This window comes from Phoca vitulina, unplaced genomic scaffold (genome assembly GCF_004348235.1).
Source record: "Phoca vitulina isolate PV1807 unplaced genomic scaffold, GSC_HSeal_1.0 scaffold62, whole genome shotgun sequence".
NCBI lineage: Eukaryota > Metazoa > Chordata > Mammalia > Carnivora > Phocidae > Phoca > Phoca vitulina.
In genome coordinates, this window is record NW_022589765.1 from 3,494,101 (window position 1) to 3,514,197 (window position 20,097).

At 42.6% G+C, this 20,097-nt stretch overlaps 1 protein-coding gene across 8 annotated transcripts in view; it reads right to left on the reverse strand.

The window, feature by feature from the left end:
• The window catches only part of GRIA3 (glutamate ionotropic receptor AMPA type subunit 3), a 275,987-nt gene that overhangs the window by 40,339 nt on the left and 215,551 nt on the right, over window positions 1-20,097 (reverse strand). For all 8 annotated transcript variants that reach the window (XR_004297784.1, XR_004297785.1, XM_032391369.1 and 5 more), the window contains one exon: window positions 16,724-16,922. Coding sequence is in view for 6 of the 8 variants with exons in the window: in XM_032391369.1 (XP_032247260.1) it covers window positions 16,724-16,922 (199 nt within the window). In the remaining 2 variants the exon portion in view is untranslated. The remainder of the gene's footprint in view (window positions 1-16,723; window positions 16,923-20,097) is intronic.

The window sequence follows — 20,097 nt, forward strand, 5'->3', positions numbered from 1 at the left end:
AATCCCTTGGGCATACACAGGAACTATTTCGTTTAAATTTATTCTATTAGTATAAAATTGAAAATAAATGAACTCCTGGGTCTAGGTATGCCATGAAAGAATATTCTCGTTACTGCTGTCTGAGAACTATACCATCCTTCGAAAGAGCAGAGCGTTATACAAGGGAATATTTGCGCCAAGAAAAATAGAGTATGCTCCCTAAGTTCCCACCTGGCCTGATTTTGTCTTTCTGGCTCTGTGAGTTGCTACATTAAGTTGTTTGGATGCCCTCTCTCTGAGTCTCCTTTCTAAGAGAAGAATTCCAACAGAGGTGGGCAGGCAGGCGGCAACATTCACAATTTCCCCCCGTTTTTAAAAACTACTACTTCCCTGTATCAGCTCTGATAGACGGGTTGAAGGATTGAGTATAATCAAAATTGAAAGTAGTAGAATCTCCAGAGATGCTTTCCACTAAAAATTCCAAATAACTTTGTCAAGTACTCATTCCAAAGGCCTTTGCCTAGCATTTTCAAACTGTGTTACAATCACATTAAGGTCACTTAATAAAAAGGCTGTAAATTTGCCTTTTCTGAGTCACCAAAGGGAGTATGGGACCAGCATTTCATATGGAGGTAAGACTGGGGGAATTAGACGGGTTGAATGTTAAGGCCATTGGGCTTGGTTACTGTCATACGGTGACCGTGATATTGAAACAAGCCCTACCAAAAGTTCCACACTGAGGGGTGCCTGGGTGGCTCAGTCAGTTAACCGTCTGACTTCAGCTCAGGTCATGATCTTAGGGTCCTGGGATTGAGTCCTGCATCAAGCCCCACATCGGGCTCTTTGCTCAGTGCGGAGTCTGTTTCTCCCTCTGCCCCTCCCTCTGCTAGTGTTCTCTCTCTCAAATAAATAAAATCTTTAAAAAAAAAAAAAAAGTCCCACACTGAAACGAATGCTGCCAAATCACAAATTTGCAAATCAAACCCCATTATAAATAGAAACAGATTCATGAGCTGAAGCAAAATTGTTCTTGTTTTTAAGAGTCATCTAGAAAACTAGGTTGTTTCATATTCAGGCCTGTTGTATTTACCGCAACTACTGAACAGAAACAAAACCAAAGTACGAAAGCTCTCCAGAGTAAATCCAATCAAACCATTATTTCATTTGACTTGAGTTCTGATAGATAACAGTTATCACCTCTATTCAGTAAGGATCAACAGTCAAACTGCAGAAGGAAGCCATGTTGAATCCTAAAGGATTTGGAAGAGTAAAGGGAACCTGAAAGTCTTGGTTGCATTTCCAAATTTCGTATATTTTCTAGTACCTGTGAAACCTGTGGCCTGTGGGATAATTTATTAGGAGTTGTTGTTTCGAAATTCATTCTCCTTAAGTCCCCATTTTGGTGCCAGCACCTTATTACCAAAGAAATACAGTAACTTGAAAAACAGGCTCTCTATATGTCTCAAGCAAGACCATTATTTTCTGGTGCTATTTCAGAAAAGTGGAGTAGGCCAATAATACTTTAAAAAAAAAGTTATGTGTTTTCCTCTAGGATTCTCCCGCTTGCCTTCTATTCCAACTCTGATCAACCAATGGCCGACCTTTATCAGCCGAAATGCTTACCGCTCACTACCTCCCACCCTCCATCCCCACCAGTGTGCCACTAACAGTAGTGAACTCAACAAATTAAAGACTGTTTATGCAGACCCGTATGGTTTTCAGAGCCCATTAGGATAATCTGTCACTGTTATCTGGTTTTCTTTCTCAGAATTAGAGAGCTTGTTTCTCTTAACCCAAGATTTTTTTCAGTCACTTGCAAATTTTAATTTCCATTAGGATGCCTTTTCCATTAGGATGCCTTTCCTGCATGTAAAGACAAGGGAATATTTAATTAAGAACCCTCCTAGATAGTCATCTCTCTTTGAGGCTTGCTTTCAATACCTTCTGCCTTGAAATTGTTTGTCAGTATGGTAGAAAAAAATGGACTCCCTCCCCGCTTCTACACCTAATGGCAATCTGCATTTCTACTGATTTCTATCCAGGTCATTCATTATCTACTCACCGAAAAGTATGTTATTAATGAGAAGCAGGTAGGAGTCATGCTGTCCTCCCCAGGTTTAAATGAATCTTTAAGATGGTACAATCAAACAGATATGCAAAATAGGCCATTAATGCAACATTAAGTTTACAAATTTAAATACAAAATCAGGGAATGCAGAACTTTTTAAGTTTCTCATCATTTCAGTCTTGGCAACATGGGACATGCTGAATATATAGTACAGTGTTGGGAAGACACGGATCCAAAGCATTGAAAAAATAACCGATGTTTAGAAGGGAGACTCCAAGATTAGCTACCAGACTTCTGGAATGCTGTAACTGTATCTATGTAGATTGGCTCAACTTCAGGAAGTAAGGTTTTCGGCACCTTCAAACTTGCCTTTCCCTGGTTTGTGCTGCTATGCCTAGATAAGAGTATGCCTTCCATCATGTAACAGATGAATTCTTAGAAAAATCTGTGCCATGAATTAGATTCATTTTTGAAAATCAAATTTTACCTCTTTCGATGCATGGGCTGTTTTATGTTTATTTCTGACAGCCCTCCTCTTAGGTTTTTCTGACAAGCAGTTAATGATCTGTAAACACCAAAATGCACTAAGGGATCTCCATTTTCCAGGGAAGACTATATTTCTAATGTGAGTAATTAGTATTTATTGCTTTTATAAGTTGTGAATTTTCTGATATAAGGATTACTTAAGGAAGAGTCCGGCTGTGTTGTGTAGCCAAAGGTTTGGGAAGAAAAGGGAAGCTTTCAAGATAACAAATGGTTTTAACTAGCCCCTGTTAATCTCTGGACTGGCAGAAGGGCAATCCCCATAATTGCCGGGGAAGACGAAAACGCCAGCACAAAGCAATTCGAGGTGGGAGGTCCTGATACACTGGATACTGTGCTGCATCCCTGAAGTGCCACTGGCCACCAGAAGAGGTATCCGTGGTAACAGTATGGGTCCCAGTGGAATAGAGGGGAAAAAGATTGGACACTAGGTGGACAAAAACTCATCTGGTCTCCACAGAAGAGAGAAATTACTCTTGAGTGAGGGGGAGGGTGGTGGTCTCGTCTCTGTCGTAATCAGCACCCATGCTTCTGTTTGGGAGATGGTGATGGTGGCACCCCATGGGAGGTTAGAAAGAAGGCATGGTCCCTCTTAAGTATTCATCAGCATTGCAAATAATTTGTGGTGGGAATACTCAACTACCTTCTTAACATTTCCCCACGCGGGCTTCACCCTGTATGAGTCTGAGCAATGCCCAGAGCTCACACTGACTGGAAACCTGTTCAAATGGCCCCTAACCGATGGTGTGGATGAAGGCTGGGCAGTCTGGTCGCTGGGCCGGAAAGCATTTCTCTCCTGCTTGGGAATCAGAACGCTCTTGCTACTGCCCCGGTGCATCACACCCCTGTTTGCCTCATGCTCATAGCACGCAGAAGTGGCAGGGATGATGCAGAATTAGCAAAAGGGAGGGAGGAAGAAAAGAGCACAGCCATTCCACTTTTCTTGAAGGCCCAAAGAGCCAGCACTTCGGTCTGGTTACAAATATCCACCATACCCCTCTTTCCTAGAAAGATGAGCCCTCATGAACCCTTCTTAGTAGAGATACCAGGAGGAGGGTCCAGCTCAAATTCCCCTCACCAGTCACCTGCTCTTACTCTTGGGAGGCTTCACCCTGCCATGTGGGTACCTGGGGCTGTCCACTCCACAGGTCTCCTGTGTGGGAAAGGTTGAACCTCTGGTCTCCCTAATGCCTCTGTAAGAAACAAATGCAATTGTGTATGTGGCCCAATGCCCAGACCCAGCAGGTTAAATAGGAAAAGGGAGGGGGGTAAGGAACAGGGAGGGGTACATTAGAAAAGTGCTTCTGAGACAAACCAAAACCACGATGAGATACCACCTCACACCTGTCAGCATGGCTACAATGAACAACACAGGAAACGACAGGTGTTGGGGAGGATGCCGAGAAAGGGGAACCCTCTTACACCATTGGTGGGAATGCAAACTGGTGCAGTCACTCTGGGAAACAGTATAGAGGTTCCTCAAAGAGTTGAAAATAGTACTATGATCCAGCAATTGCACTGCTAGGCAGTTACCTAAAGGATACAAAAATACTGATTCAAAGGGGCATATGCACCCCGATGTTTATAGCAGCATTATCAACAATAGCCAAACTCTGGAAAGAGCTCAGATGTCCATTGACTGATGAGTGGATAAAGAAGAGGTGGTATATATACACAATGGAATACTACTCAGCCATCAAAAGAATGAAATCTTGCCATTTGCAACAACGTGGATGGACCTAGAGGTTGTTATGCTACACGAAATAAGTCGGGCAGAGAAAGACAAATACCATGATTTCACTCAAATGTGGAATTTAAGAAACAAAAGAGATGAACATAAGGGAAGGGGAAAAAAAAAGAGAGCGGGAAACAAACCATAAGAGACTCTTAAGGATAGAGAACAAACAGGGTCGCTGGAAGGAGGTGGGTGGGGGATGGGCTAGATGGGGGATGGGTATTGAGGGCACTTGTGATGAGCACCGGGTGTTGTATGAAAGTGATGAATCACTGAATTCTACTCCTGAAACCAATATTGCACTGTATGGTAACTAATTAGAATTTAAATAAAAATATGCAGGAAAAAAAAAAAAAGAAAAGGCGTCCAGCTGAAGGACAGGTGTTTCCCAGCTCCTGGCTCGTCTTTCCTTTCTGGACCAGTTTAAAAATACACTCCTCTTCCTGATAGTATTTACGTCCTCCTAATTCTGAGCTCTTCCCAGTGACCGGGTTCATGTCTACCCAGCGAAGTTCCTCTGGACTCCCTGAAGCGTCTGAGGAGCCCTTAACACAGCACAGCACAGCCTCCGCATCATAAAAGACGCAAAAGGACCCAGAGGGAGGGAGGCCAGAGGTCATGTGATAGTGGCGAGAGCTTTGGTAATAGCCAAGAGTTCAAAGCTCTTGTTGTAATTTCTCATTCTGCCCCTTTTCATTTTTAAAAAGGCCCTTTCTCGTGCCCATAGTTTCCAATGATATTTTAATACTTGAACTTCCCCAAGTGAAGGCCAGCTGTTGTGTTTGTCTATCTACTGTCCTCTGGCCTGGGGAATTTCGGAGCTTAGGAGTGCCTGAAGCCTCTGTAAGAACCCCAACACAGCAGCCCTGACCCCTTGAGACCCCACAGGTTACACGGGGAAAGAGATGGAGGGAGGGCTGGTAGCTTCTGTCATGCTGGTGGGAGATTTCAAGCTCCTGAGCAATCTCTACCCTCTGTCCCATTGTTTTATTTCTCTTTATGACATTTCTTGGGCCCCTGCTGCTTTCCAGGTTCTACTGGTTTTGTTTTTCTGTGCTGACTAGCATCTAGGGATGTTCACCGAAATTCTTCCAGGTAGAGCCATTGGAGGTAAGAGATTCTCTGAAGCCTCTATGAAATCGCTAATATGGCAGCCCCGACCATGTGACACCCAGCTGGTAAGAGAAGGAAAGAGAAAGGGAGGTGAGGGGCAGTTAAAGGGAAGTAGGAGAGAGCTATCTTCTACTTCTGTCCTGTTTTTTCCTAGGAAATTCCTCTACTCACAGCTTTGACCTAGGTCATACTGATTGAAATCTCCACTGATAACCAAGCCCTGGACCTAGCCACCAGCCATCCTCTAGGATGGGAAGTTGGAATCAGGGGCTTGCTGAAGGGTCCACAAAGACACTAATACAACAGTCCTGGTCACTCAAGACCCACGCAGTAAATGAGCAATGGAAAAGGAAGGGTGTCATAGGGATCATAGGAGAAAATATAAACATTCCGAGGCCTCTGGACATTATTACCCTGTAGTGTCATTTCTTCCTCACTTTTAGGACTTCTATAGTCCATAGTCCCCAGATACCATTGCTTGAGCTTCCCTATAGATTTCTGTCTGCTCTTGGGGCACCCTAAAGCCTCAGATTCCAGTCCCTTAAACAATCATCTCCCATTGGTTCCTGTTGATCAGAGGAAAATTTTTCCTTTCTTTCCCTCTCTGACAGGAATACTGGGAGGAGGAGGCTAGCACTCAGCCAGTCAGCTGTGTTCACTCTCAAGATACCTCTTCCTGCCAGACAGGCCCTAGCTACTTCTACTCAGGCTTCTCTCTGCCTTATAGGCCCAGCCTCCAGCCTTCCCCCTGTATCCTTCATGTAGGATTAATGGAAAAAAAGCAAATCCAAATCATCAAAGTAGAAATTCTCTTCTATGTTATGCAATCAAACGTTCTTCAAAGCAGCTCTTAGTCATCTGTGTTGGTATCACTTGGGGTGCTAGTTCAAAAATGCTGATCAATAGAACCTATGGGATCAACATGGTGGGAGGAGGCATTAGCCCAATAATCTGTGTTTTAAAATAGCTCTCCAAATGATTTTATATGAAAACATTGCTCTAGTGCAGTCATTCATCAGATTATTGAGTCCCCTATTCAACATCCCTGACAAGTGGCCATTAGCTTATTCTTGAATCCCTTCAAAGATGAACAGCTCACTATCTATGGAGACAGCTCATTCTATTTTTGGATTGCTCTATGAGAATGTTCTTCTTACAATGAGCCAAAAATCTCTATCCCTGTAATATCTACCCTTAGAGTTTTGTTCTGTCCCTTAGGGCCCCACAAAACAAGTACAATTCATCTTTGAAATGTCTACCCTTCAAATATTTTTAAGACAATCCTAATATATTCTACTGCTGCATATTTTCTTCAGGCTAAATAGTCTCAATTCTTGTGATGTGAAAAACAATCTTGTAAAAAACTGTAGGCCAGTCCCTGTAGGTCAGCTCTTTGGGCAATTCCAGCAAGGAGTGTTTTAAGACAAGATCAACACGGAGCTATGGGAAGCATGGTTGTCCTCTTGATGTCAACTCTAAAACTCTGAAGGTGTCCTCCAAGCACCTGTCTCTTACCTTGGACAACTTTCTATGGATCTGTTTTGCGTGAATGTATACAAGCCTCCTTGAATATATTTATATTTCTCCTCAATCACTGACCATGCTATTCTCAACCTTCTTGCTTATACAATTGGCTGAAACCCCAGGCCGAGAAAATAAAGCAAAAATGTGCTTCAGGCTTTGGCCAGTGGGGTAGTTTGCTCCCTGCTGCTTTCACATATAACAAACTTCAGATATTTGTTCATTACGATTACCCAAATGATGGTGGTGGTGGTGGTGTGTGTATGTGTGTGTGTGAGTGTGTGCACATGTGCACACATGTGTATGTGTGTCTGTTTGGAAGAAAGGGGCAGGATACAAATATTTGGAAATCAAACTTCAAAACTCTGTGCAAAGGGGCTTTAATATGATTCTCTTCATGATTACCCCATTAATACTACCACATTCAGGAAAAGGGACTGCTCATTTTGGCTGAAATAATGTCTATTATAGTGGGGTTATTTTTAAATATGAAGTGTTGGTTATGAAATCTTTCATTTGATATTGTTTGCCAAAGCAGCGATGGATTTTGCTTTTCAACACTGGTTCTTCAAACTCATTTAAAAGAAAGCAAAGTATTCTTTGGAGAGTCTCTTTTTAATGAACCTCATCTTCACATGCCAAATGTGAATGATGAAATTAGAAATAAGACATCGCTCAGAGCACCCTGGTCTCAAGCAATGATTTCCAATTTACCCGTGGCAGTCTATAGATTGATTTCTACCATGATGCTATTGTTTCAAAGCAATACTTTTCCTGGGAAACTTTTTTTCCATCCTAAATTTCCTCCCCCAAACATATACACATACACTATCTTGTACAAACAAACTTAGTGTGAACCCTATAGAAAACTAACAGTTCCTCAGTCAAGAATAGCCATAATCTAACATGATATAAAGTCATGGTCTTGTTTTTTTGTTGTTGGTTTTTTTTTTTTTTGTCACATATATATTCTCACGTACCGCTTGAACTATTTTTAAATTTTTTCTACTTTAAAATCTTTTCTCTCCAAATATTTTGAAGATGTCCCTTTCTCCAGAAACCTTTTCTGATTAATTCATCTGACTCCCCTATTGTTTATATATTGGACTCAGGGGTCTGGATGGCATCTCCTATTCATTCCCAGAATGTCTAGGACAGGGTTCTTTACCCAGTGGGTTGGAAAATCAGTGCTACTGAATGATGCTAGAAATAGTCTGTGGGTACCTGTGTGGCCTAGTCAGTTAAGTGTCCGCCTTCGGCTCAGGTCATGATCCTGGCATCCTGGGATGGAGCCGGGTGTCGGGCTCCCTGCTGAGTGGCCAGCCTGCTTCTCCCTCTCTCTCTGCCGTTCCCCCTTCCCCCTGCTCATGCACGTGTGCTCTCTCTCTCTCTCTCTCAAATAAATAAATAAATAAATAAAATCTTAAAAAAGAAATAGTCTGTAACCCAGACCAGAGACTCAAAGAAGATAAAATTGAGAGTCAAATAAATCAGGCTGTGAACACACAAGAATTTTTACAAAACTGAGAAGTAAGATTCAGTTCCAGAATTCAGGTTTCTTTAGGCATAGCAGCTAAGCACCTTCAACCACCTTCAGGAACCTCTTCATTAGGGCACCAGGGAGTGTGCACATAGGAGATCAGTTTTGGGAATAATGTACAGACAGATGCCCACAATCAGAACTGGAAAGAAATGCAACAGATCATCACTATCCAAGTCCTTCCATCAGACAGGTAACATTCTCAACCATTTAGAACAGAAAGAAGGTGAGTTTCATTCTACCATCCATCACCTGCATTCTGGTGCAATCTTGCAGGGGCATCAGAATTGCAGCACAAACACAGAAAGAGAAAGCATGTTCCCTCAAAGTTTTGTTACAAGCTGGAATTGGTAGCTAAAATATCCGGGACCCTCCATACATATACGTGATATAGACAGGACTTTAGGTTTTTTTCAACACTTACATACATACACATACCTCCCCCTCAGCTGCAGTCCTATATCAAGATGAAACTTTGTGATACTAGCGAAAGTTCTGCCCTAGCGTCCTCTTCCTATTGGGAGAGTGGCATTTATAGCCTAAGAGAAGAGTAGGATTGTTTGAGCAGCAATGGGAAGAAAACAGAACAGAAAATGTCCTCATCTTTTGTATCAAAATAGACCTTAAAAGTTAAAACAGAGAAACAAAGAATTGTCATACAATCCAACAATTCCACTCCTAGGTATATACCGAAAGGATCTGAAAACAGGGATTCAAAGAGCTCTTTGTACACCAATGTTCACTGCAGCATTATTACTTGGATAGGGTTAATCCTCAAAAAAATTTTCAAGTCCAGAAGCCCCTGTGTTTCATGCCTTTACTGTGTCTTACTGCTTTCTTCTTAGAAGATGGATTTATGGTAGAAGTGTATTTTCACAGGTGACTAACTCCATTTTGCAAAAACATAACTACTGTCCCCCTGGTGCCTAACTTGATATGATAGACCCTCAATATTTATTTGCTCTCTGATTAAAAATGTAGAAGATGTTGAAGACTGGGATGAATATGACCGCAGGACATCACCTAGTAGTTTTTTTGGAAAAAAAATCGTATCAAGGTTTTGTTTGTGTGAGTTGCCTTTTCCTTTCAAAATTAGAGTGCAGGGGGGCTGGGTGGCTCAGTCTGCCACCCAGTAATCGTTGGGCGTCTGCCTTCAGCTCAGGTCATGATCCCAGAGTCCTGGGATCGAGTCCCGCATCGGGCTCCCTGCTCAGCGGGAAGCCTGCTTCTCCCTCTCCCGCTCCCTCTGCTTGTGTTCCCTCTCTCACTGTGTGTCTCTCTGTGAAATAAATAGGTAAAATCTTAAAACAAACAAACAAACAAAAAAACAAAAGTAGAGTGCAACCAACCATTCTAGTTGAATGTTTTTGTTAGCTGCGTTTCAGGAAGTTGAAATTTTACTTGATTCTGATGGTCAAGTTTTTAGACATCTGCATGGTGATGAAGGAGAATTTAATAATTAACCTGCGCCAGCTTGCCAGGTGAACTCAAGGAATGTCTAATTGAACAGATGGGCCCAATTCCTCCAACTAGAAGCGCTGAGGGGATTTGATTTTGTCAGCTAAGGAAAGAAAGTGAGATCCTGAGGTGAATTACTCTAGGGAAGAGAGTTTCAGAGTTCTCCCCAAGATCTGGGGATCCTGTGTGGTGTTAATTACTCTGGCATTGTCTGAGAGAGTTGGCAGCCTCAAAGAAAAGGAAGACTCCCTTAGGCTTTCTAGGCTGTGAAATGCTCTCATAAGCAAGTAGGTTACCTGGGAGGACTAACAGAGAAATGCTAATGAAATCCATATGGTTGGTTACTTTGGGCAGATGGCCTGCATGCCCCCTTGGAAGCACCTGAAGGTTCTAGGTGGTCTTCAAGGGCAGCTCTGAATCGTGCATGGTGAAGTGGTTGAATCTGCAGGCCACAAAGGAATGGCTGAAAATGGACTAAGAGATGAGGTCAGGAGTAGTATTTTATAACAGGGGTAGGGATGGGATCAGGAGGATGGGGAGGGGGGAGGATACAAATGAGCTTTCTCTCTCCTCCCAAAGCCAGGCAGAAACCCACCTCTCTTCCACTGAGCCAGCAGAGATTATTTTATTTTCTCTTATTTTCTTCTTGGGAAATACCCCTCCCTCGTGTCTCCACAGAGCCTTGTTGGGAGTCTTTACGCTTTAATTGTTCTAGTGTTGGGCCCTTCCTCTGAAGTCTCCTGGGATTTGGGGCGCCTGGGTGGCTCAGTCGGTGGAGCATGGGACTCTTGATTTCAGCTCAGGTCATGATCTCAGGGTTGTGAGATTGAACCCTGCGTCAAGTTCTGCACTCAGCTTGGAGTCTGCTTGTCCCTCTCCCTCTGCTCCTCCTCCTGCTCTCTCTCTCTCAAATAAATAAGTAAAATCTTTAAAAAAAGTCTCCTGGGACTTACAGAACCCTTCCTACTTTTAGAGATCTTTCTGTGATATTATCCTCTTACTAACCCTATAAGGAAGGTAAAGCAGAGAACATTCCCTTGATAGATGAGGAAACTGAGACCAAATGCTTCTTACCCAAAGAAAAACAAGAAAGTCATGAGTGGATGTAGAACCAGAAATCATTTTCATCCTCTCTCTTTTTCTTTCCAGTTTTATCCAGCCACAACATAACCCTTGGCATATCAGAAACTATAATCAGCTGTGAATAATGGCGGTTTGCTGTGTTTGTGGCATTCACTCTAGTTTTATGGATGTCTTCCTTTTCTATGCCATCTTATCTTGGATCCTTTTGAGGTTATCAGAGCATGGGAAAATGTCATTTAAAAGTGTGTATAGGTTTTCTTTTCTAATTGATCCATCAAGGGATATAAAGACAAAGATCAACTAGGAGATAATACAGACGCCTTAGCATGTGCTGCACCAGAGGCTCGATTCATGCATAACACCCCCTGTTTCTGTGAACACTCAAGCCAGAAAGGCAGTGAGATGGGATGGACAGAGGACCCAATCTGGACTCAGAGTTCTAGCTCTTCCCCGTGGAGCTGAGTGACATTCGGCAAGCCACAAAGCCATTTTGCCCCATGTGTTTCCTCCATGAGGTAGGGGGCAATCATACCTGTTCTGGTAGCATTGCAGGATTGTCAAGGGCATCGAATGTGGTAATGTATGTGAATATGTGTTGCAAATTGACAGCCTGCTGGATTGTGAGCTTCCAGAGGGTAGAGGCCATTTCTGTTTTATTCATTACCTACCTGACTTTCGTGTTGGGGTTGTGAAGAATCATTAACCCTACTGTTATTCACCATGGGGTGTACCCACAGATTGGCAGGTGCGGGGAAGGAGCAACATAAAACTAAACACTGTCAGCTGCCCTGGAGGTGTGATCATCTAGTTTCCTGACATGCCTATATTTCAGGTCAGTCTGTCCCCTGAAATAACCTCCAAATATGGTGGAAAACCCTGTCTAGGTGTTTTCATGTGATTTGGCCAAAGACAGGCAGAAATTTAATTTTGTGTACGGAGATGGAGCCTCAGAGCTTAGCCTGGAACTTGGTATATGGAGTGTACTCAAAAAAAGAGTTATTATTGAAAGAGTGAAGAATACATAGTAGAATCTAGGGCATTATTATTAGCCTGTCTTCATTGCTACATTGTCTCCTTTCTCTTGGAGACAGATATTAGGTGTGTTGTCAGTTGTGGGCAGTTGTCAGGTCAACCAACCTCCACTCCCTTGGAAGGTGTCCTCTCCACCCAGGTCAAGACTTGCATGCAAGGAAGACCTACAGAACCACAGATCCCTGGCTGCCGAGGGCTGGGAAAAGCCAACAGCTGTCTGGGTGTACTTTTCCCTCTTCCAGAGGCCTATGTGGTCAGGCCTCAGCATCCTCTCCTTGTGCCTGTGCCTCTACCTCCAGTCTTGACCTCTGAGGTCTAGGAGTCTTGTTGTGTACGACATAGGAAAATAAGACTGTTTTTGATAAGGTGGCATCCAAATAGCCATGTCAAAATTAAAAGACAAATTTTTTTTGAAAAACTGTCAAGTGGTATGTACCACAGATGTCTCTGACCTGCCATCCTTCGATGTCAACTCATCTCTGGTTGTTGCTATTATGTTGTCCCTAGTGTGTGGTTTGGCTGTGTCCTCAAACATTTGGTCTCATCATATGTGTCTTCAAACCAATTAAATCTGGTTGCAGTTGTCCAAGTATATTGTCTTTCAAAATTGCAAATTCATCATAGTACTTGGTGAGAAAATTTTTAACAAAAGGATTTTATATTTTGACATGTTTCCTAAGGCTAGGGGTTGGGTTATGGGGTTAGGGAGGTCTGTTGTGTGCATAGCTCAGTTGTAACAAAGCATAAAGATTCACGGTTAGTTTTCTTGACCATGTCAAAAGGTCAACATACTCAGCAGAGGCGCATCTGTGGGGAGACTTTTCCCCTTTCCCCATATACTTCAAAAGCCCTATAATAGGTGGCTGAGAAATGCTGACATGTGGACTCCAATTGAAAATTCTTGTGTGTGTGTGTGTGTGTGTGTGTGTGTGTGTGTATGTGTGTGAGAGGCTGGGGGAGAGAGAGAGATTCTGAATGTGTAAGCAGGATCTAAATACTATTAGTAGGGACTGTTTTTCAAATCAGTTTGGAGGGCTCTTCATTTACAGCCTGAATTAAAAAAAAATTAAATGACCAATGACAATTAGTCAAAGAGTCCTGTGTTCAAACAAAACAATTTCCGTGAGTAATTCAGTTGTGCTACACGGGGCGTACAACGTCTGCAAGTCAGAAGACGGTGGTCTCCAGATGAAGTTCAATTCCTCTGTCCTGCCCAGGGCCCTAGAGCAACTCACTCTCTTTCCACTCCTCTCCTTTTATGTTTAATTTCTTAAAGGGGTTCAAATTCATATTAAACATTTCATTAAAAAAAAAAAAACACCTCCTTTAATCCCCTGAACTACCTTCAGTGGGGATTCGGCCAAGTCTCTGGAAAAGAAATCAAGCATCATAGTCATCTCATTATATTGCTAGGGGTCTGAAGGCAGAGAGAATGTTGGAATTGCTTTTTCTCCCAGTGCTATTTTTTTAACATGAGTCTGTATCAGGTTAAATTTCCAAAACCTAGTGGAGAATGATCATTTCGGCGCAGCTTTCGAAATCATAGCGGCATTTCTCTGGGCAATGACAATAAAGCTGTCAACTGGCTTGTTAGCATGGGTACTTCCACTGTGGTTGGGACATTTCGTTTTGGAGCTGCTGTCTAAGGAAATCAGTTTGTAAGCCAAGAGGGCTGACGGTAATATTTCAGAAGTCTCTTCCAGCTGCATGCATTTTGCTCAGTCCACCCCCCCAACCTTTCCTGATGGAACAGGCCTCTCTGTGCCCGTGACTTTAAGTGATTGATTGTCAGATAACAGCTAAGGATAGCTGGAAAATGAGAGACACAAAGGAATCATTTTAAAATACCATCATTTTAATGGCAGCCTTATCCAGGAGGAGTAAAAATGTCTGCAGGGCAATTAGAAAGGAATTGTATTTTATTTATTTCTTTCTCTTAGTGGAAGAACTAGAGGGCTGGCCCCAGGCTGTTTTATGGTATTACCATTTGGTCCCTGAGGTTTTAGTATGCAGGAAAATGGGAAGAAATGAGCTCATGTTATGTTTGTAAATGTTGCATGTGATCTCGTTTTATTCTCTAAAGTTCAGAAGGCATGCCATTGGAGGGCCTCACTTTTTTCTTAGCATGGTGGAGTAACTATTCTTAAAACTGCCTTGAGATCATTGGGGGGTGGGGGAGGGTGGTGACAAGCTAGTTCAGTGAAGTCCCTGAGTGAGAGATGATGTGTTCTGGCTGGCTGTCTTCTCTGATCAATGTGGTTCAAGGAGGGTGGAGTGGAGAACATGGAGAGGACAGATGGCTTCCGTTGGCACCCCACCCCGATTATATGAATACCAACCTTACCCTTTGTTAGGTCTACGTGACATTTTCAATACAAGCAGGCTAAAAAAGTTGATTTTTCTAGATTGCTCAGTTTCACTCTTAGATCATCAACCTTTGTGTGCTGCCTGAAAGAACTTCCCCACAGAATCCTAATGCTGTCACCAGCGACCGTTTGGGGAAAAAGAAAAGTGGTGCGTGAGAATTAGAAAATGATTTGCATTTTCTTATACCTAGAAATATCCAGCCCCCTCTCTAATCAGATTTTCATAACAACTCCATTTCCATACGAATTACTCATTGGCTGTAAAGGTCACTAGGAATTGGTGAACATTAGAAACAGCAAACCAATTAGAATGTGGCAATAGCTATGTTCAGAATTGGATGTTGATTAAAATTGGCTCTGGTAATATGATGCTTTTTAATGAAACCATCATTGAATGGATTAGCAGACACTTTCCTGGTTTTTGAGAAAGACACAAAATGCATGGGCGGGGGTGGGGTCTGGGTATGGGGACAATGACTATTTGGTCACGCTTTCCAGTCTTAATGCTAATCAATCTTCCCAGAGAGGTCTTTTGCTGGCAGTATGGATGAATGGCCTTTGAAAGCTTAACGGGAATTGATGCCATCTATCGATTACCATTTAAAGCACACCTTCCTAATTTCTAATCATTTTTGAAGGTAAAATGCTTTCCAATGGAACACGTATCTCTTATCAGAGGGCCCAAGTCTGGTGTCTTGATAGCCTAAGTGATCAATTACCTCATACAGCAACTTGATGCCGATTGGGATGCTGTTGAAGGTTGATACCAAACCAGCTTGCCATGGAGCTGATTATATGCTGACTACTCAGCAGATGGAAATCCCTGGCTTGCTGCCCTGAAACATGCAAATGATTTCATGCAGGCAGGGGATTATTCCGAGATAAGTTTCTGGGACTGCCATAGTGGTGAGGGTCAAGGCCAGCTTAGTTCCAAAAGGTCTTCATTGGTGGTTCCAATACTGGGCCCCTCTCCCTGGTTGGGGATTTTGATCTGCTTGGTAAACAGTGGTAGAAGTGATAAAGGGATATCCAGAGCCATTGAGAATTCTTGAAAGCGTCCCAGAACTAATGCTTTCTTTTTTAGGGAATGAAAACAGTTTTTAGCTAATTGCTATAATTTTAAGAAAGGTACTCCTGGTTTCCCAGGAAGCAATTGGACAAATCTCATGATAATACATGCAGAAATCTATTTCTTACTGATTTCTTGAAATAAGCTGGTTTTGACAACAACATCTATTTACCCTGGACTTGGAGGAAAGGTCAGTAATTAGACCCGCTATCCAATAACTTGATTATTGGCTGGAGAGACTAAGTGTTTCCCTTTTACCTACTACATAAGTGGCTTCTGGATCATTGCTATAAGCAGTTTTACTGAAGACAGTAGCCGGCAGTGGTAATGTATAGAATGGGCTATTTTCTAATCACCATACTTCCCTGCTTGGGGCAACTAAAGCAACATTTGAGTTCTTAAACACTCCGCTGGTGGCCTTTCTTATAGTTCAGTTGGTATAGAACAAAGATCTTGATAGTTTATGTAAAAGTGGCTTGTCCATCCTATTTTCTTTCTATAATTTTCTGCTTCGATCTCCTTTCATCTTTCCTCTTGGCAGTGTTTATGCAGCTTTACTAACTTCTGCTCGTGAACACCTTGCTGTTTCCCCACTAAGATCTGGCCGATGATGGGGTGGTGGGCGTGGAATAAGTGTACTCAAGAAATTTAAACAATTACCAGCCTCCCTGAAAATTGAATTATCAGCATGGATCTGAATCCTTGAAACAAGCATAAAACATTTCAATAGGAAACCATTGTCTAAAATAGAATATGCAATTTGATAGTCTGTCACTCCTCAGAGTCTTAGGCAGAGCCATGTACCTACCTTCTGTGAACTGCTGAGACATAATAAAATCATGCTTTCATAAAAGCTAGAAAGGACAACGCATATTATTTAGTTCAGTCCCCTCATTTCTCAAGCAAGGCGATGGAGGCTGACAGAAGTGAAATGACTTGCCCAAGGACAAACAATCCCTGTGTGGCAGGGGTGGGATTCAAACCTGGGAGTTCGAGACTTGCGCTCTCAATATGCCCCTTGTAATGCTGCACACAAGTCTTAGTTGTCAACAACAACGAATTGGGTCACCAACCAAGCCGTGCTGTATTTAAGACACTCTGCTTTGATAACATCCCCACACTTTCCCCACCCTCCTTTAAAAGCCCTGTGAATTTGCCTTTGTGAGAAGACGATAAAATAAAAAGCAGCCGGCCCAATTCATGGCAAAGCACTTACTCGGAAAAATTCTTTTGTCGAACCGGAGTCCAGGGTCCCATACGCAATTTCCGTCTGCTTAGCTAAGTCTTCGGCACTCTCTATGGGAGAGACCATTCTCTCCACAGTCAGAAAAGCAGCGAGATTGGCAGTATAGGACGAAATGATGATCAGGGTGAAGAACCACCAAACCCCTCCGACAATGCGCCCGGAAAGCGACCTACGAGACAAAACAAAGACCAATCCAGACCCAGAGGAGCCGGATTTCAGTTTAAAAAAATCCTTATCTTTATTTCTGGAAAGAGAAGTGGTTTCAGGATAGTTGACATAGATGATGTCAGGGAATTAAAACACCAAACCAAAGTAACAAGTTCACAACATCCCATGTCATGACGACAGATGATGATGGTACATGGATAATGCTCTTTGGGCATTTATGGCTTGTAAAGCAGGATTTTTTTTAAAATCCTAGGAAAGATATCTTTTTACCAGCTCCTGCTTACATGTAAGAACTGTACTTATCAGATTCTCTTCCCGTGTGAGCTCTCCCACCTCCTTTAAGGCCAGGGGTTCTCAGCCTGCACGGTAGGATCACCTAGGATCTTCATTAAAAAAAAAAAAAAAAATCTCATGCTCAGGCCTACCCAACACCAGTTAAATCAGAGCCTGGGAAGTGGCACCCAGACATACATTTTTTAAAGCTCACCAGGTGATTACGGGGTACAGCCAAGGCTGAGAACCACTGATGTAAGCTGATGTCATGGGAGAAACACAGAGTCAAAAAGCCTCACATATTTGAAGAGAAATGGGTCAGTGAAGGGGTACTCTTCACTCTGAGTTTAGTAAATTTAATAAAGACTGCCATTTTGTGGAGTTGGTCACCCGTGAGGCAAGGAGCCATGAGATAATATTTATTAGGATCTTAATAGAAATGGCTAGTGGGGCTCAGGAGCTTAACTCCAGGAATCAAAACTCTCCCCTTTTACAAACTAAGCCTTAGCACACGGGACAGGCCTCAAGTGAAGTAGGGAACTACCTGTATAATAGAATTTGCCAGGCACTAAAAGGTTTGTTTCCACCCCTACCTCCCCCCACCCCCAATAACCAAACAAAACCATCCTCACCAGCCTGCCATAGAAATTCTTCGGATTGGAATCACCCTCTGCGTTTTCTTTAGAAGACTTGGTCAAAATGTTAACCAGTAACTTCAATAGAACCTATTATCACATGATCTTGGATGAGCCAATCCAATTAGTAGAGAATGGGACAGAAGACGGGTGAGTTATCACAGGGGAACATTTGGTTCTTTAAAGGTAGCCACGCCTTTGGCACTCCGTGGGGTGTTTGTGAACACGCAGACTCGGATATATCTGAGTGCTCAAGAACTTGAGCTTCGGACGCATCCCTGGTGATTGCAGTGGTCTGCAGACCAAGCTGAGGAATATTGTTCTCCTACCTCAATGATTCTCGACTCCGCCTGCACATCAATATCATCTGGGAAGCTTGAGATGAAAGAAAACAAAACACACACAAAAATGCCTGGGCTCCACCCCAGACCAACTGAATCAGACCCTCCGGGGCCGGGGTTAGGCCGAAGCAGTAGCATATGTATAAAGCGCTGGTGCAGCCGGGATTGGGAGCAACGGTCCTGTACGTGAATGCTGCCCAGGGAGAGGGTCTGTGGGGAGCCAGGGGCCAGGGAGGGCCCCGGATGCTCAGGGATGGGATGCGGCTCGGCTCGTTCAGAGGCAGCTTCGTCTCCTTCACAGTGTTGCTGAAGGCTGGCTCTGGCTGCAGAAATGAAAATCTGGTCCTTAGGTTTTATAAAACATCGCCACATTCTCTCTAGGCTAGTTCTCTCCATGGCAGAGCTCCATCCTGATTAGGCTCTGCTCTCCCATGCCCAGAAAAGCTCGCAGGAAAAGAACCCACTCTGTCATGAAGGGAAGAATCGGCGCAGGAGCCTGGCACATCCCCAGGCTCTGTGGGAAAGAGGGCAGTTCTGGGCTGAAAGCCGGCAAATCAAGCTCGTCTCTGTTTGTACTGGCATTTGACCACTTCGAAGCAAATTTAAATTCCCGTGTCCCAAGATAAACTTTTATTAGCCTCTGGAAAATTCAGTTGTTTTTGACTTTACATTCTGGTCAAATAGTTTTGGCAGGTGTTTTGATAAATGGTGTTCTTTATTGATGAACTAAAACAAAGCTACTTGATTTTTTGAAGTCTGTCATTCCTATTGGTTCCTGGATGCTTAAAACCACCCTTCCTTCTTTATTTTTGAACACACTTTTTGCCTTTCAGATGTGAAAATCTGCTTTGCAATGGATTTCTCTAACTGTTATATTCTCTCAGTATCTCCTCTGGGAACATGTCCCTCTTAATCAGAAGAGGTAAAAACATTGGGATGAGACAGAAAGAATGTGTCCAAATGCTAAACGTTTACAGGATATTTCAGTTAGGAATTTAGACCTTTATAGTCTTTCTTCATTGTTGCCATATATATTTAATTTATCCTCGACTGATCTGACTCTGGCAATAATTTTACCACATAAAAGATTAATATTTCAAAGTAGCATCTGTAGTAATAGGGTTATAAAAATGATAACAATAATAGCTAACCCTTACTGAGCCCTTCCAGACTGTTCTGATTGCTTTGGGTTCACATGGGTCAACTCTTTCAATCCTTCCTCTCTATGGTTAGGTACTATTTTTGCAGATTAGAAAACAGAGGCATTTTACAGATAAAGAAACTGAGGCATGGAGAGGAGAAATAGGAAATAAATAACCTATACTTAGAAAATAGGAAAGAAATACCCACATTTTGGTGCTATAAAACAGTCATAGTTTGTCTAAGAAAATCCAGAATGGTGTATACATTACAGAAGATGCAATTTTCTGACAATAACTGAGAATTATAGTTGTAGGAAAAGCAAACATGTTTGGATAATTATTGTTTATTATCTGTTGTTCATTTGGAATGGAACTGGGAAAGCTATCCTTATTTGGAATGATGGGGTTTTCCTGAGACCAAGAGGAGAACTGATTTTGGAGTATTTCCAGAATCATGGTTTGGTATAGAAAGGGGTGTATTAAGCTGCTGCGAATACCAATGGCAGTTTATGCATTGTCTACTTGAAATGGGGAGAAAAATAAAGTAATTTATGGAAATTGCACTTGTGCCATTCTATCAAGGCTAATGGACTGCGTCTGTATGATCTAAAATCAAGCCTGCCCATGCTAATCTGGTTATTTGGCCACCATAATAGGTGACCCAGATAATCATGTGGTTGATCTGTAGGACTTAGCTGAGATTGGCTGTTGACATGACTGAAAATAAACCTAAATGCAAAATGGTCATTTTTGTGGCCTCTTGTATACATGGCTATTGACTCGGG